Source organism: Lynx rufus, unplaced genomic scaffold (genome assembly GCF_022079265.1).
Source record: "Lynx rufus isolate CCGP_SWC_20201006 ecotype Redwood Valley unplaced genomic scaffold, mLynRuf1.p SCAF_10, whole genome shotgun sequence".
NCBI classification, from domain to species: Eukaryota; Metazoa; Chordata; class Mammalia; order Carnivora; family Felidae; genus Lynx; species Lynx rufus.
The window spans coordinates 1044624-1071249 of record NW_025814824.1 but is presented as its reverse complement, the minus strand read 5'-3'; the positions used below and the strand labels follow the sequence as shown (position 1 = coordinate 1071249).

Genomic DNA, 26626 nt, shown 5'->3' with positions numbered 1-26626 from the left:
GAAATGGCCAGAGGAAACACCCCGAGCCAGGTGGCACCCTGCAGGGAGGTGGGCTGAGGGGGAGAGACCCTGAACCGCCTCCTGCCTCGTACACGAGTCCCCAGGCGGCTGACGGCCCCAGAGCAGGCCTGCGCACTCACGGTGGGCCCGGCGACACCCCGGCCCTTCACACCTACAAAGGCTTCCCGCTCCAGTGAGAGGAGGTCGAAGAAGTGCTCTTCTGGGTGCGGGCGCCTGCCTCCCGCCTGCCCCGCTCGGGTCCCGGCCCCAGCCTGCCGGAGCCGGGAGGGCACAGACCTGTGCTGGAGGCCACGACCTTGAGCTGCTGCACCAGCGGGTTGAGCAGCTTCCCTGCCTTCAGCTTGCTCCTGCTCTTCCTCCTGCGGCCGGCGGGAGGGGCCGTGTGGAAGAGGCCCAGGTTGGGGGGCAGCGGCTTGCCCAGGCGGCGGTACAGGGCCTCGATCTCCTGCTTCTGCTGGCTCTGCAGCTCCGAGATCTCCTTCAGGTGCCTGCGGGAGGGGAGGGAGGGCGGGTGGGCACCCTGCTCGGTTCCGGCACATAGGCCCATCCAGGAGAGCCCTCAGGGCATGGCAAGGGTGTGAGCAGTGGGGCTCGAGGACAGATGGACCACGTCGAGGAAACAGGGGCACTGAAGACTTTGGGTCTCCGTCAGGACCAAGTGGGCCCCACCGGGGGTCTCCTGCATGAACACCCCAACACCACCAAGAGGCAGGAGGAAGAGCCCGAGGGGATTCGAGGGTTCAGGTGTCTAGACTCGTGACGCTGCCACTTTGAGTGGCTGGGGAGCGGGACACGAACAACCCCACACATTGACGCTCGCAGTATAAACCCGACATCTAAGCCCAAAGGAAGAGCAAACGATCGGCATTCGGAACTGAGAGGCTGCCTCAGCCCTTCCAGCAAATAGATGGCACCTCCTCTGAGTGGGGAAACCGCAGGAGAGGTGTCACAGATGAGAGCATGCCCACGTGAGCAAGGGTGGGGACTCCCAGCACAGACACCACCACCCCCTGGCCACACGGGTGTGAGGCTGCCATGAAGACACAGGTGCAATTACTAGCTGTGGGCAAGGGAAGTTTCTCGAACAAGCCAGAGAAGGACCCTCCCTTGGGGACCCGCTGGCCCAGCCGCCAGCCACTGCTCACCTGCCCGCTCACCCGCCTGCATGCCATCTGGGCCTGATGCCAGCCCCTCTGGGCCTGATGCCAGCCCCTCAGATGTACGATGGGCGTGGCTGCCCAGGCCAGGGGCCCAGCCCCTCAGCCACAGCCCTGACCCATCTTCTGCTGCATGGTTGGACAACGGGAAGCAAGTTCTGATTTCACTATCTTCAATGCCTGCCAGACCTCAGAAAGACGGCCCTAGCCAGCAAAGTGCTGTTGCATCAAGTTAGCTTCTGAAGGGGTGATATTTTGAGGTGACACTGTTGAGGGGCAGGGGGATGCCTCAGGAGGACCTAGGGAGACCCCCAATCTGAGGATCCTGCCCTAGGGCCTGCAGCAGGTGCCTCAAAGCCCAGGGCCCCTTCCCAGGCAAGAGCCTAGACTCGTTAGCCCTCATTTCCCGTCCTCAGACTACCCAAATTCCTCTCTTGGAGGAACCTCTGCAATTCACCCCACCCCCACCCCAGGCCCGCGCCCTCCTTTTCCCCACCCCTACACAGCTCCCCCCACCCCAGAGAGGGCGGCTGCCTCTTGGTTCCCCTTACTCCTGCGGCCTGCAGGCTCCCAGGGCGACCACCCCCAAGTGAGAGTGTACAGAGGAGACCCCCCACACGCCCCACAAGGACACACTGTCACTGGATCAGGCACCTCCCTGCGTGCCTCCGAATCTAGTGGCTGCTGAGTGCCAGCACTCGGCTGTCGACAGGTCTCCTATGGCTGGGCCCAACTCAGTGGTTGGGGCAAGTGGGGGAGGGTGAGGCAAGGCGGGGGCGCAGATGGGAGGAGAGTAAAGCAGGGCCTCAGCAGGTTGGGGGGGGTGGGGCCGAGGCAGGTGGGAGGACAGTGGGGCGGGGCCTCGGCAGGTTGGGGGTGGGGTGGGGCCGCAGGTGGGAGGAGAGTGGGGCGGGGTCTTGGCAGGTTGGGGGTGGGGTGGGGCCGACGCAGGTGGGAGGAGAGTGGGGCGGGGTCTTGGCAGGCATGCTGAGGTATTGTGTTGCTCTCTCCCCCCAGGGCTTGCACAACCCAGCAGAAGGAATTATGGGACGGCAGAAGCCTGTGAGGCTTCTCTCCAGTATCTGCCACTTCTGCGCAGTGTCCCCAAAAAGTGGAGCAAGTCACACTCGCTGGGGGAGACAGTGAGCCCAGTGAGAGCTACCGCAGGAGACCAGGGTCCGCAGCACAGGCAGCACCGCTCCCCGCCCCCCCCCCCCCCCCCCGGAAGCCACTTCTCAGGACCTACTTCTCCCGCAGACTCTGCAGCTCCTTCCTGATATCGGCGTCCTCGATCTCCGAGTCGTTGTCGCTGCTGATGTAGGACGACTGGGAGTGGAAGGAGGTCACACTGATGGTGGGCACCTTCACGCCCACCCTGCCGGGCGTCTCCGGGCCCGGGGAGCCAGCCCGTGGGGACCTGTGCAGGAAGGCGGTGGCCTTCTTCACGAAGTCGCTGGCCACGCCACTGCTGCTGGGTAGGGAGGCGTGCTTCTGCACAGGGGGCCGCCTGCGCGGACCCTCGTCCCCGGAGTCGCTGGACACCGGCTCGCCCACGCCGACCTCGATGGAGGAGGCTGTCTGCGCCCTCCGCACGGCCAGCTTCATGTCGGGGCTGTGGGGGGCCTCCTCCAGGTACACGTCCGGCGGCGCCGAGTACCGCAGGCTGTGGGGGGAGCCCAGGGTCCACTCGTCCTGCGTGCTGACCACCGAGAACCGGCCCACAGTTTTGGCTGGTGAGCTGCCGTCCTGCTGCCCTGGATGCTTCTGTGGGGACCCTGCGGCCAGAGTGCCCTGCGTCTGCAGGTGGCTGGCCCGGCTGTCCTCCGTCTGCATCCCCGGTGTGGGCCTGGCTGAAGTTTCCCCCGGGACCCCACTGCTCTGGTCTGCGGGCTCCAGGAGTGCAGGGAAGGCAGAAGCAGGGGCATCCTGGACAAGGAGCGGAAAGGAGAAGTTTCCACCACACAGCAGCAGAGAGGAAACCCCACCAGCCAGCCGCCTGGGAGAACACTCCTTACCTGGGGGGCACCTGGCGCCGGGGGCAGACCTGAGGTTGTCACTTGGCTCAAAGATGATTCTGCTGTAGGAACGTCAGAGTCGTTACTGGGTCGGTGCGGAGGGCAAGGGCAGGAGCAGGTGCCCTCCAGCTGAACTGGATCAGTGGAAGGGAAGCCCCCCACCCAGGGCAGGGGGATGTACCGCCTGTGCTCAGCAGCTAGGAAAACTATAAACACTCCAGGAGGCCCTGACCCCATTTCTTGTTAGGAGACACCCAATGACTCGGGGAAGGGAGGAGGGTCCAGCCTGACACCTCTCAGGTCCCTGGAGGCACCTGCTCCAGAACCTGGGGCACTGCCCCACCCTCTGCACACCTGATGGCCATCACCGGTGCCACCTGTCACTTCTAACACCTGACAGTGCCAATCTGTGTCACGGGTCATCTCTGCACACCTGATGTCACTACCATCTCACCTGTCATCTTTATACACCTGAAGGACTCCCCATCAAATCCGACGATACAAGGGCCTCACGAGGTCCTGCATCAACAGGGCCAGTTCTTAACTCTATGGCTCAGCGTCTAGGGCAGGCCCACGTCATCTGAAGCTATCCCAGCTTCCCCGTCTACAGAGCATGGATGCAGGGTGGTACTTCTGACCCCCCTTCCCAGGACCACCGAGTGGTGGAGCGGGAGGAGCTGACGTGTGGGAGACTCGCCCAAGCTGGGCCCGCACGTGGCAAAAGCACGCCGCAGGCAGGCAGGGGCTGTGCCAGCCCACAGCCAGACTGACGTGCCTGCCGCAGGGGTGAGAGCCTCTGGCAAGGTTGGGGGGGCTGCTGCTGCACAGATTCCCAGGGAGACCCAGACCCAACTGTCACACACCCCCAACCTACAGGCAGTGCCTGATGCCCCCCCATCACATCCCTGCAGTGGGGGATCTGCCCTCCCTTTGCACACCTCCAGGCACAGGGGTTCACCCTACACTCCCTGTTTCCAGACAGCTCTGACCACCGAAATGCTGACCATGTCTCCCTACGGCTCCCCGACAAGCTCTGCACTCTGGGAGGAGTGGGCTTGGGAGTGGCTACAGCATTTGAAGTCCCTGATGCCACAGAAGGGACCCATGGTACATTTCTCATGCACAGAGGTCAGAAGAGGGAGCAGGTGCTCAGGGACAGCGTCTCACTTTCTCCCCCGGAGCATTCCTGCTTGAACCTCCGGTTCGCAGGTAAACACGTGCTGGGGCTTCTGACTCCTGTGCCGGCTGTCCCCATCCCTCGACAGTGTGACACCTATGAATGCAGTATCCAGAGGCCCAGGAGGCCACTCCCCTCGCTCTGCCAACTGGGGCCTCACCTGCCGCTGACACAGACCCAGGGTCCTGTCACGAGGTCAGCTGGACCTTTATCTTGCTGATCTCCCGAGGAATCCCAGGCCAAGAAGAAACCCCACCTCGGAAGGCCAGACCCACCCCCTTGGGTTGACACACAGGTGTTCGGGTAATGAAATGAGAACCACCGCAAGAGCTCCCACAGAGACCCGCAGCACCCAGGAGCCTCAGAGGAAGTTCCACAGCAGCAACTTGCCGGCCCCAGGCCGGCAGCTTCCACGGACAGCTGGAAACTCTCAGCCCCAGCCCTGCACTCTACCCAAACAAGCTCCCGCATCTCGTAACCTTCTAAAGAACACGGGGCTCAGGGACGCCTGCCAGAGCGCATGGAGAGCACCGGGCAGCCGGGCAGTCCCTGATCACCACCTGACACCCAGCCCGGCTGTTTCTACAAAGGCCTTTCTCACCCCGGGGCCTGAGCATGTGCTCTGTTAGAACACAGTGGGCTTTAACTAACGCATCACGACGGGCTCCCACTATGCCCGAGTCCCACCCAAAATGCTATAGGGATGAAGTGTAGAGACGCGGGATGCACCTGGAAAGCACTGGGGGTCTGGCAGGTGACCTGGGGCTCATTACCTGTCAATGGCGAGGACCCAGCCTGCTCCAGTGCAGCCCCCAGCCCAGGGGCTGTTTCTGACTTTCCCGGCTGGTGGAGGAAACGGAGAGAGCCGTTAAGTCTCCCCTGGTGATGCGTGCAGAGACCTGCGGATCCCCTCTGTATGAAGGCTGGGCTCCTCCCCAGGCCACCCTGACCGGGGCCGTCCAGACCAGGTCCCGACCTCGCACACACACTCCCCAAGTCCCCAGATGAGCCGCTTTTTGTAAAACACGGGGGTGGGCCTGAGTGTGGGGTGGCCACAGCCGACTGAGGCAGGTCTGCGTGCCTGGGGCGCTCGCCACCCTAGTAGGGCCGGAACTCACCACGGGCTGGGGCTCCAGGGTCCAGTCTCGGTCCCCCGCCTCCACGGGGGTCCCGGCAGAGGCTGAGGAGGTGGGCGCGTGCTCCTGGTAGAGCAGAGTCCGAAGCTTCTCATCTAGGCTCTTGATGGTGCTGTCCACAAAGCCCACCCTGGGGGGAGGCCCCTCCCCATCGGACTCCAAGGCCGAGGGTGGCTGGGGGGCCCCAGTGGGCCCCAGTGGGGGGCTGGGGAGCTGGGGAGTGGCCAGGCTGATGGCCCCTACTGCAGGGGGCAACGGGGGTAGGGGCTGACCCAGGGTGGGCTGAGGGGTCCCACCGGGGGCGCTGGGTGCAGGGGCCGGAGCCTGCAAGGGCTCACCCTGGGCCACGGCCTCCCTGGCTGAGGTGGGCCCTCCCAAACCCGAGGGGTAGCGGGGGGCCTCCAGAGGTGGGGCACAAGGCCCCCCACCTGCACCCGGGGGTTGTGCAGAAAGCTGGGCGTCTTGCGTCTCTGCCAGTGGCTGGGGGGTCTCACGCTCACTGGCCATCCCCTGAGAGGTCCCTGGGCCCCCTGCCTGCACAGCAGTCCCCACTGCGGGCTCTGGCTTGGGGCTGGCGGCTGGCGTGGCCGCATCCTGGGGCAGAGCAGTCACAGGAGGGGAGGATGGCAGCAAAGGGGCCGGTGCACCGCCAGGGGTGTCCCTGGGGCCTGTTTGGCTCAGATGCTGTGGACTGGCTGGGAAGCCGGATTTTTCCTTTAAGGACAGCTGGTCTTTACAGGGCGCTGTGTCTAGAAGAAACAGGAAAATGCCTCTGTACCAGCCTACTCTGGCGTTGTTCACCTGGCACTTCCCCAGCCAGAAAGATGCCTTCTATGACCCGCAGACCCCACACGCTGGTCTTCTCTTCTCCAGTGTGCCTGACGCGCCTTGCAGCGGCCAGGCTTCTCCCCTCAGGCCCCCACACCAGCAATGCCCCCCTGCCACCCCCCACCCCTTCCCTCTGGTTGTTCAGGAGCACTCAGCCCTCGGGCGCAACCTGCCCCCACCTGCTGGGGGTGTGGCACGAAAACACGCCTCCGGTATCCTTCCCGCCAGCCAGTCCACACACTCGTAAGATGAGCTGATAAAAGCACAGGGCCTACGCGAGCCCCACACGCTCGCTGCCTCAGAGGGAACACGAACCTCCCGTGAACAGACCCCGATAAGGTCAGAAGCACGCGACACCAACACCAGCGTCCTCTGGAAAGGGGTCCTCAGGGAGGAGCTGACGGGAGGGAGGAACCAAGCAAGGGACCCCGGCTCCCGCCCAGGAACTCCCAGAGCTTCTGTGCGCTCCCGAGCCTGGGAATATGCAGCGAACGGAGCCTGTCCCGTTTCCCCAACTGACTTCTCCTTTGAGGCTACTCTTCTTTACTTGAAATTGCATCAAACTAAAATGAAAAGCTTACAAAAATACAAGGGGGTAGGGGGAGCGCCGGGATCCCACACCCCCAGACTCACACTGCCCCCCCCCCCCCCAGCCGGTGACAAACGTCCACGTCTGGTTTCTTCACGGCACTGCCACACGAACACGTGCTCTGAACACCACAGCTTAGTTCTAACTTTGACGATTCTATCAGCAGACTCCTGTTTACTCTTTCCTGTCTGGCTTCTCTCGCCATTTTATCTGGGAGATGCGCCCACGATGCGCGTCTGCATAGTTTCACTCCCCAACTCCCCTGTGACTCCTGTGCCATTGTGTGCTGCTATGCACTAGCACGCGAGCGCGAACACGCCAGCGCACATCTGCTGGGCCTGCACCCCAGACGGCGCTGCCGGGTCACAGGGGCCTCAGCCTTCAGGAGCCGCGAACCGGCTTCCCTACACACCTGTGCCAGTTCCCCTCCCAGAGCAGCCTCCGTGCTCCCACACTCCCAAGTCATCCTGGGAACTGTAACAGGACCTAAAGTGGTTTTGTTTGTTGAGAGAGTGAGTGTGTGAGCTGGGGAGAGGACAAAGGGGGGAGAGAGTCCCAAGCAGACTCTGTGTTGCCAGCGCAGAACCTGACAACGGGGCTCGATCTCACCAACTGCGATATTATGACCAGAGCTGAAATCAGGAGTCAGATGCCTCACTGACTGAGCCTCCCAGACACTCTGTGTTTGTTTTTAAGTAGGCTTCGTGCCCATTGCTAGTCCAACATGAGGCTTGAACTCACAATTCTGAGATCAAGACCTGAAATGAAATCAAGCGTTGGATGCTTGGGCGCCTAGGTGGCTCAGTCAGTTAAGACCTACTCTTGGTTTCATCTCAGGTCATGATCTCATGGTTTGTGAGTTTGTGCCCCGCATCAGGCTCACGCTAGCAGAAGAGGCTGCTTGGGATTCTCACTCTCCCTCCCTCCCTCTCTCTCTCTCTCCCCCTACTCACGGCTCTGTTTCAAATAAATAAAAATAAATAAAAAATAAAAAAGAGTTGGACGCTTAAGCCATCCAGGCACCACTCCCTTTTTGTTTTAAAAACAATCCTATCATCACCACTTAGCAGTCAGACCATTCTTGTCAATCAAGATGTGGGCGTACCTCTGGGTGCTTCTACTCCCTTGTTCAATGTCTACCCCTGTTCCAGTACCACAGTGTTTCTATAGTTGTGGGTTTACATAATTAGTCCCAGTACTCAACAGAACAGTTTCCTTCCTCTAGAGGGTATCTTGGTTTTTCCTGGCTTTTGCATTCCCACAAATACCATACAATCAACTTGTCAGTGCCCATTAAAAGTCAGAATTTTAACTGAGACCACAATGAATCTGTGAATCCATTTGGGGAAAAGTAATGTGTTTACAATATTGAATCTTCTAATCCATGAACATGGTATATATCTTTTGATTCATTTCTTAAGTTTCTCTCAGCATTTTATTAAAGGTCTGGGGGGGTATAAAGGACTTATTTTGTCAGAATCATTTCTACTTCATGTTTGCTATTATTATGTTACTACAAATGGAAATGTAATAAATTTCTGTTTACTAACTATTGCTGGTATAGAAAAACTGTTGCATCTAGTTACCTCACCTAAATTCACGTATTAATTTTAACATTTTCCTAAATTTTAATTTCCATGTATATAGGCACTTTGTCAACAAATAATGATAGTTTATTTCTTCCTTTCAAATCCTTATAGCTTTTTAAAATAATAATTAAGTGCCATTAGTCAGAGGTAAAAATGAAATAATTACTGCAAAAAAAAAAAAAAAACCCCACATGATAATTTCCACCTCAGAGTGGGAAAAGTTTTACAAACATATTCCTTGGAAAGAATTATAATCTGACCCAAAACAGTAATTTTATAACAAGGGCTTCTTAATAAAAGGTTGTTATCTTGTTCTGTCCAAATGCTTAACAAAAAGTAATGTTAAAAGAAACATCACCACTTATGGAACACCAATTTATAATTACATTGAAAAATCAGAATAATCACTCAGCTCTGGGCATCTATTACATGGCATTCATTATGTATTTAATTCTACTTGAAGAGTGATTACTATTGGAATTGAAAATAGAATGAAGCCTACCTTAAGTTGGTACCAAGCCAAAATTTACTTTGGAAAACCTTGTTTTGAGATTAATGACATTTTTTTTCAAATGAAAAATAAAGCTATTATACCATTACCATAACCTCCATAAATATTTACAAAAAAAAGGGAACCGGCTCTTAAACTTAGCTGCAGACTGGAATTACCTGGAGGAGCAAAAGGTAACACTGGGTCCCCTCTGCAGAAATTCAGATTTCACTACAAGAAGCAGACTTCTTCAGTCCTGCTGCTTTTCTATTATTTTTTCCCCTTTCTCCTCTTCCTCACCCTTGCTCCCTGCCTCTCTCCTCCTCTTCCTTCCTGACATCATACCCCACACTGCACCAAGACCTCCAGTATGAGATGAAAATAAATGGTGATAATTGGTATCTGATTGTTTTCTATCTCAAAAAGAAAGCATTCGAGGGGCGCCTGGGTGGCTCCATCGGTTAAGTGTCCGATTTCGGCTCAGGTCATGATCTCACGGTTTGTGAGTTCAAGCCTTGTATCGGGCTCTGTGCTGACAGCTCAGAGGCTGGAGCCTGCTTCAGATTCTGTGTCTCCCTCTCTCTCTGCCCCTCCCCCACTCGTGCTCTGTCTCCATCTCTCAAAAATAAAATAAAAAAGAAATACTTGCTGTTGGGGCACCTGGGTAGCTCAGTCGGATCTGACTTCAGCTCAGGTCATGATCTCACAGTTTGTGAGTTCAGACCCCACATCGGGCTCTGTGCTGACAGCTTAGAGCCTGGAACCTGCTTCTGATTCCATCTCCCTCTCTCTCTGCTCCTCCCCTGTTCACTCTCTCTCTCTCTCTCTCTCTCTCTCAAAAAATAAACATTAAAAACTTATTTTAGAGAAATAGTTGCTGTTGTTTTTAAACATTCTTCATCAAATTAAACTAATTCATCTTTATACTTCTCTTTTTATTAAAGTCATTAACAGGCTTTGAATCTCATGAAATGCTTTTTTCCGTCTATTGAGATGATCACATGCTTCTCCTTTAATCTGTGCCTCTGTCAGCCACCATTCCACTCTCTGGTTGTATGAATTTTCCCCCCCAGACATCATACAGTATTTGTCTTTAGCCCTCTGGCTTATTTCACTTAGCATGATGTTCTCCACGTTCGTTCATGTTGTCACAAATGGCAGGATTTCCTTGGTTTTATGGGTGAATAGTATTCCATTGTATATATTTACATTTTCTTTATTCATTCAACTGTCAATGCTTAGCTTATTTCCATCTTGGCTACTGTGAATAATGTTGCAACGAACATGGGCGTACTGCTATCTTTTCAAGATAGGGATTTCTTCAGATCTATACCCAAAAGTGGGACTGTGAGATCATATGGGAGTTCTATTTTAAAAATTTTTAGTAACCTCCATACAATTTTCTATAATGGCTTAACCAGTTTGTATTCCCACTAACAGTGTACAGGGTTCCCTTCTCCCCACGTCCTTACCAACATGTGTTATCTATGGTCTTTTTGAAAAAAGCCATTCTGAAAGGTATGAAATGAGATCTCATTGTGGTTTTGATGTGCATTTCCCAGATGATTAGCAATGCTGAGCACCTTTTCACATATCTGCTGGCGATTTGTAGGATTTCCTTGGAAATAACATCTATTCAGATTCTTTGCCCATTTTTATTTTTAAATGTTTATTTTTGAGAGAGAGGAGAGAGAGTGTGTGGGCATGTCAGGAAGGGGCAGAGAGGGAGAGGGAGAGAGAGAAAGACAGAGAGAGAGAAGTTTGAAGCAGGCTCTGCACTGACAGCAGAGAACCTGATGTGGGGCTCGAATTCATGAGCTGTGAGATCACGACCAGAGCCAAAGTCAAAAGTTTAACTGATGAAACCACTCAGGCGCCCTCTCTGCCCATTAAAAAAAAATTTTTTTTAAAGTTTATTTATTTTTGAAAGACAGAGTGAATGGGGAAGAGGCAGAGAGAGAATCTCAAGAAGGCTCTGTACTGTTAGCACAGAGCCCAGTGCAGGGTCCGAACTCACAAACCGTAAGATTATGATCTGAGCCAAAACAAAGAGTTGAAGGCTTAACCGACTGAGCCATCCAGGTGCCCCTGCCATTTTTAATTGGATTATTTTAGGGGTCTTTTGTTTTTGCTATCGAGCTGTGTGAGTTACTTACGTATTTTAGCTATTAGCCCCTTATCAGATATATGATTTGCAAATATTGCCTCTCATTCTGTAGGATGCCTTCTCATTTTGATCCTTTTGCTGTGCAAAAGCTTCTTAGTTTGATGTAATCCCACTTATGATTTTGCTTTTGCTGCTTGTCTTTTTAGTGTCACATCCAATGTCAAGGAGCTTTTTTCCTGTTTTCTTCTAGGAGTTTTATGGTATCATGTCTGAGAAGTCTTTAGTCCATTTTGAGTTGATTTCTGTAAGTGGTATGAGATGAAGGTCCAATTTCATTCTTCTACATGTGCATATCCAGTTTTCCAGAATCACTTACTGAAGAGACCATCCCTTCCCCATTGTGTGTACTTGGCACCTTTGTCACAGATTAGGTGATCACCTGTGACTAATGACTGTTACATTAGCCTGCGTCTGTTTTTATGTCAGTACCCGACTATTTTGATTACTAAGGTTCTATGATACAGTTTAAAACTAGGGAATGAGATGCCTCCAGGTTCCTCATCTCGAGACTGCTTTGGCTCCTTGGGGTCTCGTTACTCCATTTAAATTTTAGGACTGTTTATCCTATTTCTATGAAAATGCCATTGGAATTTCGACAGGGATTGGGCTGAATTTATAGATGGCTTTGCATAGTATGGATATTTAGTAATATCAATCCTTCCAATCCAAGAACATGGGATGCCTTTCCATTTATTTCAGTGTCTCATAGTTTTCAGTGTATATAGTTCCTTCCTCTCCCTGGTGAAACATATTCCTAGATATGCTATTGTTTTCGATGTTACTGTAAATGGAATCGCTTTCTTTTTTTTTTTTTAAGTTTATTCTGAGAGAGTGTGTGTGAGCAGGGGAGGGGCAGAGAGAAAGGAAGAGAGAGAAGCCCAAGAAAGCTCTGCACTGTCAGCACAGAGCCCAATTTGGGGCTTGAACTCACAAACCGTGATAGCATGACCTGAGCCGAAACCAAGAGTCAGACACTTAAACGACTGAGCCACCCAGGTGCCCAAAATTGCTTCCTTAATTTATCTTTCAGGTAGCTTGTTGTTAGTACATAGAAATGCAACTGGATTTTGCATGTTGATTTTGTATCCTGCAACTTTACTGAATTAATATTCTAACAGGGTGTTAAATTTTTTTTAAGCTTTATTTTTGAGAGAGCGAGCGAGAGACAGAGTGTGAGTGTGTGCGGGGGAGGAGCAGATAGAGGGAGACACAGAATCCGAAGCAGGCTCCAGGCCCCAAGCTGTCAGCACAGAGCCTGATGCAGGGCTCGAACCCACGAGCTGTGAGATCATGACCTGTGCCGAAGTCGGATGCCCAAACCGACTGAGCCACCCAAGCACCCCTCTGTGGGGTTTTTGATGGAATCTTTAAGGGTTTCTATATATAAGATTATGTCATCTGCAGAGACAATTTTACTTCTTCCTTTCTGATTTAGATGCCATTTGTTTCTTTTTCTTGCCTAATTGCTCTGGTTAGAACTTCCAGGACAACGTTAAATAGAAGTGGTGAGTGGGCATCCTTCTCTTGTTCCTAATCTAAGAGGAAAGGCTTCAGCTTTTCACCACAGAGTATGTTAGCTGTTGGCTTGTCCTATATGACCTTTACTATGTTAAAATACATTCTTTTAATATCTCATTTGTTGTGATTTTTATCATGAAAGGATGTTGAATTTTCTTAAAAGCTTTTTTCTGCACCTGAGATGAGCCTATGATTTTACCCTTCATCCTGCTGATGTGGCGTATTGCATTTATGATTTGCTTATGCTGAACCATCCTTGCATCTCAGGAATAAGTCCCACATAACAGTTATCATTCTTTTAATGTGCTATTGAATTCAGTTTGCTATTATTTTGCTGAGAATTTTTGCATGTATATTCATCAAGAATACTGGCCTATAATTTTCTTGTGGTGTCCTTGTGTGGCTTTGGTATCAGGGTAATGGTGACTTGATAAAATGAGTTTGGAAATGTTCCTCTTCATTACTTTTGGAGGAGTTTGAAAAGGATTAGTGTTAATTCGTCTTTAAATGTTTGGTAGACTTCACCAGTGGTCTGGACTTTTGTTGGGAGACTTGATTACTTACTTAATCTCCTTACAGTTACAGATCCATTCAGGTTTTCTAGTTCCATGATTCAATCTTTGTAGGTTGTGTGAGTCTAGGAATTTATCTTTATTTTTTCTAGGCTGTCCAATAGGTCAGCATGTAATTGTTCATGGTAGTTTCGCATGATTTTCTGTATTACTATGGAATCAATTGTTGTGATGCCTCATCTTTTAATCCTGACTTTGAGTCCTCTTTTTTTCTTAGTCTAGCTAAAGGTACGTCCATTTAGTTTACCTTTTCAAAAAAGCTTGCTCTTCATTTCATTTATATTTTGTTGTTTTTCTGGCCCATTTATTTCGGTTCTCATCTTTGTTGTTTCCTTCCTTCTAACTCTGGGCTTTGTTTTCCTTTTTCGAATTCTTGGAGGTATGAAGTTAGGTTGTTTGAGATCTTTCTTGTTTCTTAATGTAGACCTTTATCGCTATAAACTTTCCTCTTAAAACTGCTTTTGCCGCATCCCTTAAGTTTTGGTGCGTTATGTTTCCATCTTCATTTGTCTCGGGTATTTTTTTATTTCCCTTTTGATTTCTTCTCTGAGCCACTGGCTATTCAGATGTTTAGTTTTCATGTATTTGCACTTTTCCTGCTTCCCTCCCATTACTGATTTCTAGCTGCATAGCTTCATGTAGTCAAAAAAGACATTGTGACTTCAGTCCTCTTAAATTTAAGACTGGTTTCATGATCTTCCAAATGATCCTGGAGAATCTTCCATGCACGTTGATAAGAATGTGTGTTCTGCTACTATTCAGGGGGCGGGTGGGGAGAAGGTATTCTGAGCATGTCCATTAGATCCATTTGTTCCACTACAGTGTCATTCCAGTCAGTATTTCCTTATTGACTTTCTGTCTGATCTATCCGTTATTGAAAGTGAGGTATTCAGAAGTCTATACTGTTTACATCTTTTGATTGGAAAACTTAATCCATTGACATATAAAGTAATTACTGATAAGGACTTACTCTTGCCATCTTGTTCATTGTTTTCTGGCTTTGTAGTTCTTTATTCCTTTCTTCCTCTCATGCTATCTTCCTTTGTGATTTGATGATTTTTCATAGAAGTATGCTTTGTTTTGTCTTTTGCATACTAAAGCTATTTGTGATAATATGAGCCTTACATTAAAAACATAGTTATAAATAAGTCCATTCTGAGCTGGGAACTTCAACTGCATACCAAACTCTACACTTCTACTTCCCGCACACATATTTCATGTTTGGTAACACAATGTACATCTTTTTTACATTGTGTATCCATTAGAAATTATTGTAAATATAGTTATTTTGAATACTTTTGACTTTTAACATTCATACTCAAGCGATCTGTACACAACCATCACACTCTGGATGACCATATGCTTACTTTCACCAGTGAGTTTTACACTTTCATGTCTTTTCATGTTACTAATTAGGATCCTTTCACTTCAGCCTGAAGAATTCTCTGTAGCATTCTGGTATGGCAGGTCCAGTGGTGCTGAACTCCCTCAGCTTTCATCTGAGAAAGGCTTTCTCCTTTATTTCTGAAGGACAGCTTTGCCAATATTCTTGGCTGTCAAGTATGTTTTACTTTCAAAACTGCAAATACATCATTCCATTCTCTCCTGGCCTGCAAGGTTTCTGCAGAGAAATCTGCTGAAAGCCTTTTGGGTATTCACCTGTTTGAAATGAAGTGGGTATTTTTTTTTTCTCTGTCTTGCTGTTTTCAAATTTCTGTCTTGATTTTTGATAGTTGAATGTGTCTTGGTGAGGTCTTCTTTGGGTTCAATCTATTTGGGGACCTGTAAGATTCATGTGCCGAGATGTACATAACTCTTACTAGATTTGGGAATTTCTTAAATAAGCTTTCTGACCTTTCTTTCTCTCTTCTTCTGGGACTCCCACAATGCAGATAGTAGTTGCTTGATAGTGCCCCCAAATTCACATATGCTTTCTTCGCTTTTTTCATTCTTCTTTTTTCTCCTATGACTAGTTAATTTCAAATAACCTGTCTTGAAGTTAACAAATCCTTTCCTCTGTTTGATCAAGTCAGCTATTCACGCTGTCTATTGCATTTTTTACTTCATTCATTGTATTCTTCAGCTCCAATATTTGTTGGTTCTTTTCATGATTTCTACTTCTCTACTGAACTTCTCATTTTCCTCACCTATTTTTTGTTGAGTTGTCTCATGTATTCTGTTAACCTTAAAAATAAAACTGTTATTTTGCCAAAAAAAAAAAAAGGGGGGGGTTATTCTTAACAGAGAATTTCAATCTGGGACAAGCTAGCTATGGTAAAACAGGCAAGTCTGGAGAAGAAGTCCAAAAAGGAGGCTCTTTTATAGAGGAGGGGGGTGTAGGGAGGGGCTGATGTAAACTAAAAGTGCATTGAAGTAAACTGGGAGCTGGAAGTATAGTGGTTTCTCATTGGCTGAGCTGTTGCCAGGAAGAAACCTTCCTTCCTCTTGCTGGGGTAGTAAAGTAGCATCCACCTGCAAGGTCCCTCTCTTCCTGCTGGGTTTGCAACTCTGCTGGCCCCCTGACTCCATTATAGACAAGGTTTCCTTCTATTAATTTTCACAGTTCTCTTGTAGTTCACTGAGCTTCCTTAAAACGGTTAAGTTTAGGGGTGCCTGGGTGGCTCAGTCGGTTAAGTGTCTGACTTCGGCTCAGGTCATGCTCTCACGGTTCGTGAGTTCGAGCCCTGTGTCAGGCTCTGTGCTGACAGCTCAGGGCCTGGAGCCTGCTTCGGATTCCGTGTCTCCCTCTCTCTGCCCACCACCGCTCATGCTCTGTCTCTCTCTCTCTCAAAAATAAACAAACATTAAAAAAAAAAAAAAACGGTTAAGTTTGAATCCTCTGACAATTCACACATCTTCAATTCTTTGGAGTCAGTTACAGGAAAATTACTGCGCTCCTTTGGTGGTGGTATGTTTGCTTGCTTTTTTTTATGTTTCTTGTGACCTCGTGTTGCTAACGTTGCACTGATGAAACAGTCACCTCTTGCAGCCTTTACACATGGGTTTTGGTGGGTAAAGACCATCTGTGAATGGGTGCAGGACATCAGCTGGGTAGGCTGTAGTGGTTCTAGGACAGGCCCAGTAGTGGAGTCTCCGCGCAGGTCTATCAGCCAACATCAGCATCAGCAAAGATGGCAGAGGTCCTCAACTACAGGTGGCAGCAGTGGCTATAAGGGCTGTTGGGGTCTTCAGTCATGAAGGCTTCTGGGTACCTCCTAATGTTTTTCCTCCCATGGGGATGTCACAGCTAAGGTGATTCTTCCTGGCACAGGGTCCAGCTTGTGGGTAGTGGCAGCACGGGTGTCTGAAGTACAGGTGCCTATGGCACAGATATGGAGAAGTCTGGAGGGCAGGCACCCACAGGGGGATGATGGCCCCAGGTTCCGGGGCACTGGCCAGCCCACAATGATAGTGGCTCCAGTGCCTCAGGTGCGTAAGTGTGGAGTTGTCATGGAGCTGAGGTCTAGAGCACAGGTGCACCCGGAGCAGCCAGGGTTCAGCAGTCTGGGATCTGCACAGCGTTGGGGAGGCAGCAGACAGTCCTGGTCCAAGGCTGGCACAAGAGCAGATCCTTCTGGGAAGAGGGTACAGCAGAATCTCCTTCTGCAGAGGGTCTATGGCAGCAATGGCTATCGGGTTACACCCACGGCAAAGACGTCTTTTGTGAGGCAGGCCACTGGGGTCTGCCCACTAGCATACGGGTCTTCTGCTGCGAAAGCCGTGGGGACCCCGGGCTGCTGCAGGGGCTGCAGAGTTCCTCCGAGGGCCTCCCCAGAGCATGCCACTGGGGGCCATGATGGCACTCGCCATGGCACTGACAGAGCCCCACCTTCTTTGATCCTAGCCATTTCCTGAGGCCTCGTGTAATCCCATCTCCCCAGGGATCCTTTTTTTGCAGTTGTCTATATTTTTGCTCCACTGTGTTGCCACAGGTTCTTAGCTGGACACTTAAGCCCTCCCAAGACCGTGTCCACTAATGGACAGGTGTATGTTTTCATGGGGGGCATGAAGGCTATAGCTCCTACACTGCCTCCTGCTGACATGACCCCTCCCAGTCATCCTGGGGTGGGGGGGATGGCTTCTCTCTCTCTCTCTCGCTCTCTCTCTGTGGTTTTCATCTGAGCAGAATTCTCCACTCCTCACGTGAATTCCATTTGTCCTTTCCCTTTATCTCGACAAATGTCATCTCTTTTCCAACATCTGGCTGTGTCCATCTGCTTCACTCTGATGAACACATGTTGGCTGTGACAATGCAGCATCCACCCCCTCCCTTGTGTGGCAGGGAACAGCTGTCCCTCCTTCCAATTCCAGGGATGTGCACGTAACTGTCTCAGCGTGCAGCCACCGGTCCACATGACTGCTTTACAGGCAGGTCTGATTCCTAGTTCTGCAGAGTCGAGTCAGGCCCAGAACTTCAGAACCCTTCCGAACAGAAATAATTCTCTTTTCTGCCTGCACTTGACCCTGGAAGACCAACACACTGAGGTCCTCCGGCAATCTTGCCACCATAAATGACAAATGTGAGAGGGTTTTTAATTACCGATTTAATTTTTCTATGTTCATAGCACTTTTCAGATTTTCCGTTTCTTCTTATATAAGTTTGGTAAGTTATATTTCTCTAGGGCATCATCCGTGTTTTCAAATTTATAGGCATGCAGTTACACATAATATACTCTTAACTCCTTCTCAGTGTTAGTCAGACTGAAGCAATGTCTTCTTCATTCCTGGTCTTGATTGTGCCTTCTCTTTTCTATGCTCAGTCTCACCAGGGGCATACAAATTTTACCAGACATTTCAAAGAACCAACTTCAAGCTTTGTTGACACTCTTTTGTATGTTTGTTTTATATTAATTCATGCTCTTATCTGTTGCATTTCCTCTTTGAGTTTTTCTTTTTATAGTGGACATCACTGATTTTTAGCTTTTTCTCCTTTCTAATATATGCATTTCTTCAAAATTATAGATTTAGCTGCATGCCCAAGTTCGGATATGTAATATTTTCATTTGCATGATTTTCATGTCATTACCATTCAGGATGTTTTCTTGATTTCCATGATTCCTTCTTTGCTTCATGAAATATTTACAAGTGCATTTCTTTTTTTAATACTTTTTAAAAAGTTAATTTTTGAGACACAGAGAGAGAGAGAGACAGAGACAGAGAGAGAGAGAGAGAGACAGAGAGAGAGGTAAGAGGTAGAGAGAGCACACAAGCTGGGGAGGGCCAGAGAGACAGAGAGAGAGAGAGAATCCCAAATAGACTCTAGACTGCCAGCATAGAGCCCGACACGGGGCTCAAACTCATGAACCATGAGATCATGACCTGAGCCAAAATCAAGAGACACTTAACCGAGTGAGCCACCCAGGTGCCCCTATGAATACATTTCTTAACTGAAAAACATATGGAGATTTTTTTAGATATCTCATTTTTTAATTCCAGCTTACCCAACTATAGCTGGAGAACACACATTGAATGATTTTGATCTTTGAAATCTGTTGAGATTTGTTTTGTGTCTTGCATACGGCTAATTTAAAAATACCCTACGTTGGTTAAGCGTCCGGCTCTTGATTTCAGCTCAGGTCGTAATCTCACAGTTTCGTGGGTTTGAGCCCTGTGCTGGGCTCTGGGCATTGACCGGGCAGAGACTTCTTGGGATTTTCTCTCTCCTCTGCTTCTCCCCAGCTCACGCTCTGTCTCTCAAAAAAAAAAAAAAAAAAAAAAAAAAAAAAAAATTATTTTTTAAATCTTTAAAAAAAAAAAACCCTATGTGGACTTGGAAAAAAATGTGTATTCTTGAGCCACTGGGTGATCTACATATAGACCAAGATTGCTAATTCTATTAAAATCCAATATATCCTTAATGACTTTTGTCTTCCTGTTCTAAAGGTTCCAATAATGATTGTAGATCTATTTCTTCATTTACTTCTGTTAATTTTTGCTTTATGTATGTTGAGGCTATGTTATTAAAGACACACAAATATAGAATTCTTCTGTCTTCTTGAAGAGCTGAATCTTTCACCATTATGTTTTTGCCTTAAAAAGCCTATTTTTTTCTGATACAAAAAGATCTGCACTAGCTTTGTTTAGGTTAGTATTTGCATACTGTGTTTTTTCCCCGCGTGTTTACATTGAACTTTCTGTATTCTTAGGTCTTAGTTTGTTATTCGTTTGTTTCCTTTTTTCATATTTGGCAACCTTTGACATTTAGTCCATTTCTATTTAATTACTGACCTATTTGGGTAAAAACTACCATCTTACTAATGATTTTCTATGTGTTCTGCTTGTTCAATGTTACATTTTCTCTCCTTCCTGTTCTTTTGTTTTTTAAGCATTCTTCCCCACTACACCCCGCCACCATGAGTGTGTGAGTAATCTACTATCTTATAATTCTCACAGGGGCATTCTAGAGACAACAGTACACATTCTTGATGTTGGCCCTTCCCACATAATCCAAGAACCCAGAAGCCCTGTGAGTACAATTCCTTCCCCCTCATAAGTACCCCTGTATTTTCACGTATTTTAACACAACAAATATATGTGAACTCTCAAAAAACACAACACTTTTATACAGTCAACGTTCATTTCGATCTACCCATGTATCTACAATGCCATTACTTTTATTCCCTCCTGCATTTCTGACATTCCATCCAGGATAGCTGGGGGTTCTTTTGCTTAATAATATCTCCTCCAGTATTTCTTTAGGGGAGATGTGGATGTGATCAATTATTTTGATCTTTATTTCATCTTGACTTACATAGAACCCTATCACCAAGCAGGGATTCGAAGCTGGTGCTTATTTCTGTTATCATTTGAGGGTAGTAGCATTTGGTGGTCTCCTGGCAAACACTGTCTCTACTAAGACAGGGGCCACCCAGCTCACTGTTGCTCCTTTAGAGGCACCTGCTTTTTCCTTAAGCATTCTTTCAATTCTTCTGTTCGCCTCTGTACTTTCACTACAATATGTTTAAATATGTTGTTTCTCAGTTTGGAGGCCTTCTTGAATGTGTGGTTAATGCCTTTCAACTCTACATTATCTCCTCAAACTTGATACTGTCCTATTCTTTTCCTTTCTGGGGCACCAATTATATCATGTTTGACTATCTCACTGAAATCTCTATATTTTTTAGCTCCTTTTATTTTTTTAGTTCTTTGTTAATTCTGCCTCCAGCAGTGTACAAACATCCTGTGAGTCTTAGTTTTAACTACTGTATCTTTCAGTTTCACAATTTCCATTCAATTGGGATTTTTTATTTGGGGCATATAAGCAAAATCCACCACAATCAACATGATGAATATACTCATCATTCTCCCAGACGTTTGTTCATGAACTGTGTAATCTACACCCCCGCCATCCCTTTCCTGCCACACTCTCCTTCCCAGACAACTACTGATCTGCTTTCTGTCCCTATAATCTCCATTTATATGTGATCATATAACATGCACTTTTGTCTGGCTTAATTTAGCCAAAGTCTTTAGACTTTGCTATAGTCTTTAGACAAAGACAATAATTACTTTGAAAATCATCCGTGCTATTGTAAGTACCAATAGTTCATTCCTTTTTTATTATGGAGTAGTGTTATGTTGTATACATAAACCACAATATGTTTATCGGATGGACAGCAGGTGGGGCTAGTTCAAGGTTTGGGCTATTGTAAGTAAAGCTGTTACAAACATCTGTGAAAATCCTCATACAGACATCTGCTTTGGTTTCTGTTGCACAAGGAATGGCTAGATAACCAATGAAACCATTTAGCCCTGGACAATTCTTTTTTGGGGGGGAGATTTTTCACTATAAAATCAGTCTTTTTAATTGGTACAGGAGCATTCAGGTTAACTATTCCCTCTTGGATGAGTTTTCACAGGTTGTGCCTTTGTGGAATTAGTCCCTTTCATCTAAGTTGTGAAATTCACGTGTGTAGGTTTGTTCATGGTCTTCCATGACTATGATTCCATGATTGTTATTCTTTTATGCAGGTACTGTAGTGATAGCTCTCCTCTTTTATTCTTGATACTGGTATTCAGAGATTTATCAAAATTAGTGATTTTTTTCAAAGAACCAATTTTTGTTTCATTAGTTTTGTCTGTTGTTTTTCTGTTTCAAATTTCATTGATACCTGCTCTTTATTCCCTTCATTTTGCTTGCTTTGGATTTATTTTTTCCTAGTTTTTTAAATTCAAGATGAAAGCTTGGGTTATTGAATTGAGACTTCTTTTTTCATCTAACCATGTAGTGCTATAAATTTCCCTCTAAGTACTGCATTAGCTGCATTCCACAAATTTTAATATGTTGAATTTTCATTCTTGTTCATTTCAAAATGTTTCCAATTTTCCTTGAGACTTATTCTTCAACTTACAGATTTATCTATTACTGCGAGCAGAGTGTTAAAGTCTTCAACTATAATTGTGGATTTGCTCACGTCTCCTTTCAAAATAAAGCTTTGCTGTTAGGTGCATTCATATTTAGAACTGTTAAATCATCTTAATTAACTGGCCCTTTTATGTAATGTTTCTTTTTTTTCTTTCTTTAACTGAAGCACAGTTGACTTACAATATCCTACTTGTTTTGGGTGCACATCATACTGATTTAATATTTTTCTACATTACAAAATGATCCCCGTAAGTCTAGTTACCATTTATCACCATACAATTGTTACAATACTGACTATATTCCCTATACTGTACTGTATAACCCCATGAGTTATTTAAAACTTGATGTCTGTACCTATTAATCTCCTTTACCTACTTAGCTCATCTCCTAGCCCCTCTCTTCTCTGGTAAACAAAAGCTGTTTCCTGTATCTATGAGTCTATTTCTGTTTTGTTCATTTGTCTTTTCCTTTTTTGTTCATTTGTTTTTAGATTTCACACGTAAGTGAAATAATATGGCATCTGTCTCTGACATTTCACTTAGCGTAATATCCTCCAAGTCCATCTATGTTGTTGCAAATCATGAGCTTTTATTCTTTTTTATGGCTAATATGTATGTGTGTGTGTGTGTGTGTGTGTGTGTGTGTGTGTGTGTGTGAGACATCTTTAGCCATTCATCTTTGGATAGACACTTAAGTTGCTTCCATATCTGGGCTATTGTCCATAATGCTAATAATGCCACAGGAGTGCATGTATCTCTTCAAATTAGCGTTTTCATTTTCTTTAGGTAAATACCACAAATGGAATTTCTGAGTCATATAACAGACATATTTACTAATTTTTTGAGGAAACTCCATGCTGTTTTCCATAGTGGCTGCACCAATTATTCCCTCCAGCAGTGCACAAGGGTTCCCTTTTCTCCACATCCCCACCAACACTTGTTATTTCTTGTCTTTTTTTTCTTCTAGCCATTCTGACAGGTGTGAGGTGGTGTCTCCTTGTGGTTTTGACTTGTGTTTCTCTGATGATGAGAGATGTTGAGCATCCTCTCATGTGTCTGTTGGCCAACTGTATGTCTTCTTTGGAGAAATGTCTGTTCAAGTTCTCTGCCCATTTAATCAAGTTGTGGGGTTTTTTTTAATTAACTTGTATAAGTTATTTATATATTTTAGATATTAACCCCTTATCAAATGTATGGTTTACAAATATCTTCTCCCATCTTCTCCCAAAAGGTTGCCTTTTCATTTTGTTGATGGTTTCCTTTGCTGCACAAAAGCTCTTCCCAGTTTGGTGCAACCCCATTTGTTTAGTTTTTGTTGCCCTTGCCTAGGAGAGTGGTCCAGTTTAATTCTTTTGCATGGAGTTGTCCAATTTTCCCAACACCATTTATTAAAGTGACTGTCTTTTCCCCACTGTATTTTCTTTCCTCTTTTGTCACAGAATAATTGACCACATATGCATGGGTTTATTTCTGGACTCTATTCTACTCCACTGATCTGTGTGTCTGTTTTCATACCAGCACCACACTGTTTTGATTACTACAGCTTAATAATATAGTCTGAAATCAGGGAGCATGATACCTCCAGCTTTGTTCTTCTTTCTCTAGACTGCTTTGGTTATTTGGAGTCTTCTGTGGTTCCACACAAATCTTGCAACTCTTTGTTCCAGTTCTGTGAAAGCTGCTATTGATATTTTGATAGGACTGCAATGAATCTATATTTTGGTAGTAATATGAACATTTTAACAATATTAACTCTTCCAATCCATGAACAAGGTATATCTTTCTATTTATTTGTATTGTCAGTTTCTTTCATCAACATCATGGTTTTCGGAGTACAGCTCTTTCCCATTCTTGGTTAAATTTATTCCTAGGTATTTTATTCTTTTTGATGCAACTACAAATTTTTCACCTTAACTTAGAAATATTTCTGAGACACATGGGTGGCTCAGATGGTGAAGCATCTGACTTTGCAGGTCATGATCTCATGGTTCGTGCATTTGAGCCCTGCGTCAGGCTCTCTGTTGTCAGCATGGAGCCCACCTCAGATCCTCTGTCCCCCTTTCTCTGCCCCTCTGCTGCTTGCACTCTCTCAAAAATAAATAAACATTTAAAAAGTGCTTTATCTCTCAAAAATGCTAACTATCATCTGAGCTTACAGCAAGTAATAATCTTTCTGCTGGTCTTGCCTTGATGTTGATAGCTGTTGCCTGATCAAGGTGGTGGCTGTGGAAAATTGGGGTGGCTGTGGCACTTTCTTCCAATGAGACAACAATGAAGTCTGCCACACTGACTCCTCCTTTTACAATCAGTCTCCCTGTAGCATGAATGCTGTTTGATACCACTGAACTTCTTTCAGAACTGAAGTCAATCCTCTCAAATGCTGCCACTGCTTTATTGACTAAGTTTATATAATATTCTAAATCCTTTGTTGTCATTTCAACAATCTTCATAGCATTTTCACCAGGAGTAGATTCCGCCTCAAGGAACCACTTTCTTTGCTCATCCATAAACATCCATTTAAGTTTTATCATGAGAATGGAGCACTTGAAATATAATAATAATAATGAAAAAGCTTGAAGGATTCTGAGAATTACCAAAATGTGACACAGAGACACAAAGTGAGCAAATCCCTTTGGAAAAACTGTGACAATAGACCCTTGACACAGGACTGCCACGATATTTCAATCTGTAAAAAAATAGGGTATCTGTGAAGTGCGATAAAATGAGATATGCTTGTATTAGTTCTAACTGTTTTTCGGTGGAGCCTTTATAGTTTTCTACATATGACGTCACATCACCTGCGCATAGTGGTAGTTCTACTTCTTCCTTTCTGACTTAATTTGGGTGCCTTTTCTTTCTTTTTATTGCCTAACTGCTGTGACTACGACTTCCAGTACCACGTTGAATAAAAGTGATGAGAGTGGGCATCCTTGTCTTGTTCTCAGACAAAAGTTCTTTTGATGTATTGTTGAATTTCATTTGCTAATATTTTGTTAAGGCTTTTTGCATCTGGGCCCATCAAGGATACTGATTTGTAATTTTCTTTTTTTGTAGCGTCTTTGCTTTGGTATCAGGGTGATGCTGGCCTCGCAGAATGAGTTTGGATGCATTCATTCCTCTTCGGCAATAGTATGGAAAGACAGGTACCAACTTTTCTTTAGATGTTTGATAGAATTCAACAGGCAAAGATGGCAGCAGAGTAGGAGGACCCTATGCTTACCTCGTCCCACAAATGTAACTCGTTATGAAATCATCCTAAAAAGCCCCAAAATCCGTCTGAAGACTGGCAAACGAACTCCACAACTAAAGGTAGAGAGGAGACCGCACAAAGAAGGAAGTCAGAGCCGTGGCTTGGGAGAGAAATGGAGAGTGACTGCTGCAGTGGGGAAGGCGCCACGGTCACAGAGACGGATGAGAGACAGACTTTACATGCGGGGGGAGCACACAAGGAAAGATGATCCCCACGGCAATTGGCCTGGAAAGCGAGAGGGACCAAATTTTGTGAGTTCTTGCAACCAGAGGGGCTTAAAACCTGTTGTTTTAAAGGTTAGTGGGCTTGGCTGAGATAGAGCCTGGAAGGTACTATGCTGCTCTTGGAGAGAAGGCAGGCAAACAACCTGCAGGCATACGGTATGGAAATGGGGATCCAGAGAGCACCTGGGGCACACGGTAGGGAGGTTGTGTGCTCACCTCAGAGTGCATCCCAGAGAGACACCATTCACAGAGACCACTCTGGGAACAAAGGAGCTCTCCAGTGTCATTTCCCTCCCCTGCCCCTCAGCGTAAGCATAGGGCCACCTGCAGAAACCAGCGCTCTACTTAACTTGCTTATGCCAAGCCCCCTCCGACCATGCTCCAAAAAAACCGCACTTCCCACTCACACTTGCCTCAATCCCAGCATAGTGGACTCCCTCCTCCCCCCGAGAAGAGCGGCGTAATCCGCTACTCACACTGCATCTCCCAACTTGAGAGTTTTGCTCGGCTTCCGTTCTCGCAGCAGTGGCAATAAGGCTCACTGCACAAGCAGACCAGAGCGCATCTAGTTAAAACACGCCACACTCAGGGCAGGGACCAAACACTGCCCACAGGAGACAAAGAGAGCCCCTGAGGTCAACTGGTCAGAAAAATAAAGCAGCCAGGACACAAAAGCAGAGCCCACACAGCACACACTGGAGACACTCCCTGAAGCGTGAGACCCTGAGGAACGGGGGACCCTACACTGCAGGGCACTGTATGATTTCCTCTTAATAAGGCCACTAGCCTCAAGAACAGAAGACATAGCTGACTTGCCTAACACACAGAAACAGGCACAGGGATGTAGACAAAATGAGAAGACAGAGAAACTTATCCCAAATGAAAGAACATGACAAGGCCACAGCTGGAGACCTAAAAGAAACAGATTTAAGTAACATGCCTGAAGGAGTATTTAAAGCAACAATCATAAGGATGCTCACTGGACTTGAGAAAAGGGTGGAAGACGTGACTGAGACCCTTAACACCAAGATAAGGAATAACATAGGAGAGATAAAAGGCTCAATAAACAAAATGAGAAATATGCTTGATGGAATGAATAGCAAACGGGAAGAAGAACAAGAAATTAATGACCTACAAGACAAAAGAATGAAAATTAATCAAGCTGAACAAAAAGAGAAAAGAATTATGCAATACAAGAACAGACTTAGGTAACTCAGTGACTCAAACATAATAACATCTGTATTACAGGAACCTCAAAAGAAGAAAGAGAAAAGGGAGCACGAAATTTATTTGAAACAATAATAGCTGAAAACTCCCCTAATCTGGGGAAGGAAACAGACATCCAGATCCAGAATGCACAGAAAACTCCCATTAAAATAAACAAAACCAGATCCATACCCAGATATGTTGTAATTAAAATGGCAAAATATAGTGATAAAGAAAAGACACTTAAAGCAGCAAGACAAAATAAAATAGTTACATACAAGGGAAACCACATAAGGCTATGAGCAGATTTCTCAACAGAAACT

The 26626-nt window shown here is 46.7% G+C and overlaps 1 protein-coding gene across 1 annotated transcript in view; it reads right to left on the bottom strand.

Annotated features, from left to right (window-relative positions):
- The window catches only part of WNK2 (WNK lysine deficient protein kinase 2), a 137738-nt gene that overhangs the window by 33858 nt on the left and 77254 nt on the right, over positions 1–26626 (bottom strand). The window contains exons 19-23 of the mRNA XM_047100618.1: positions 5489–6255; positions 5144–5213; positions 3194–3255; positions 2425–3104; positions 298–509 (exon numbers count right to left, since the gene is read on the bottom strand). Coding sequence (XP_046956574.1) covers positions 298–509; positions 2425–3104; positions 3194–3255; positions 5144–5213; positions 5489–6255 — 1791 coding nt within the window. The remainder of the gene's footprint in view (positions 1–297; positions 510–2424; positions 3105–3193; positions 3256–5143; positions 5214–5488; positions 6256–26626) is intronic.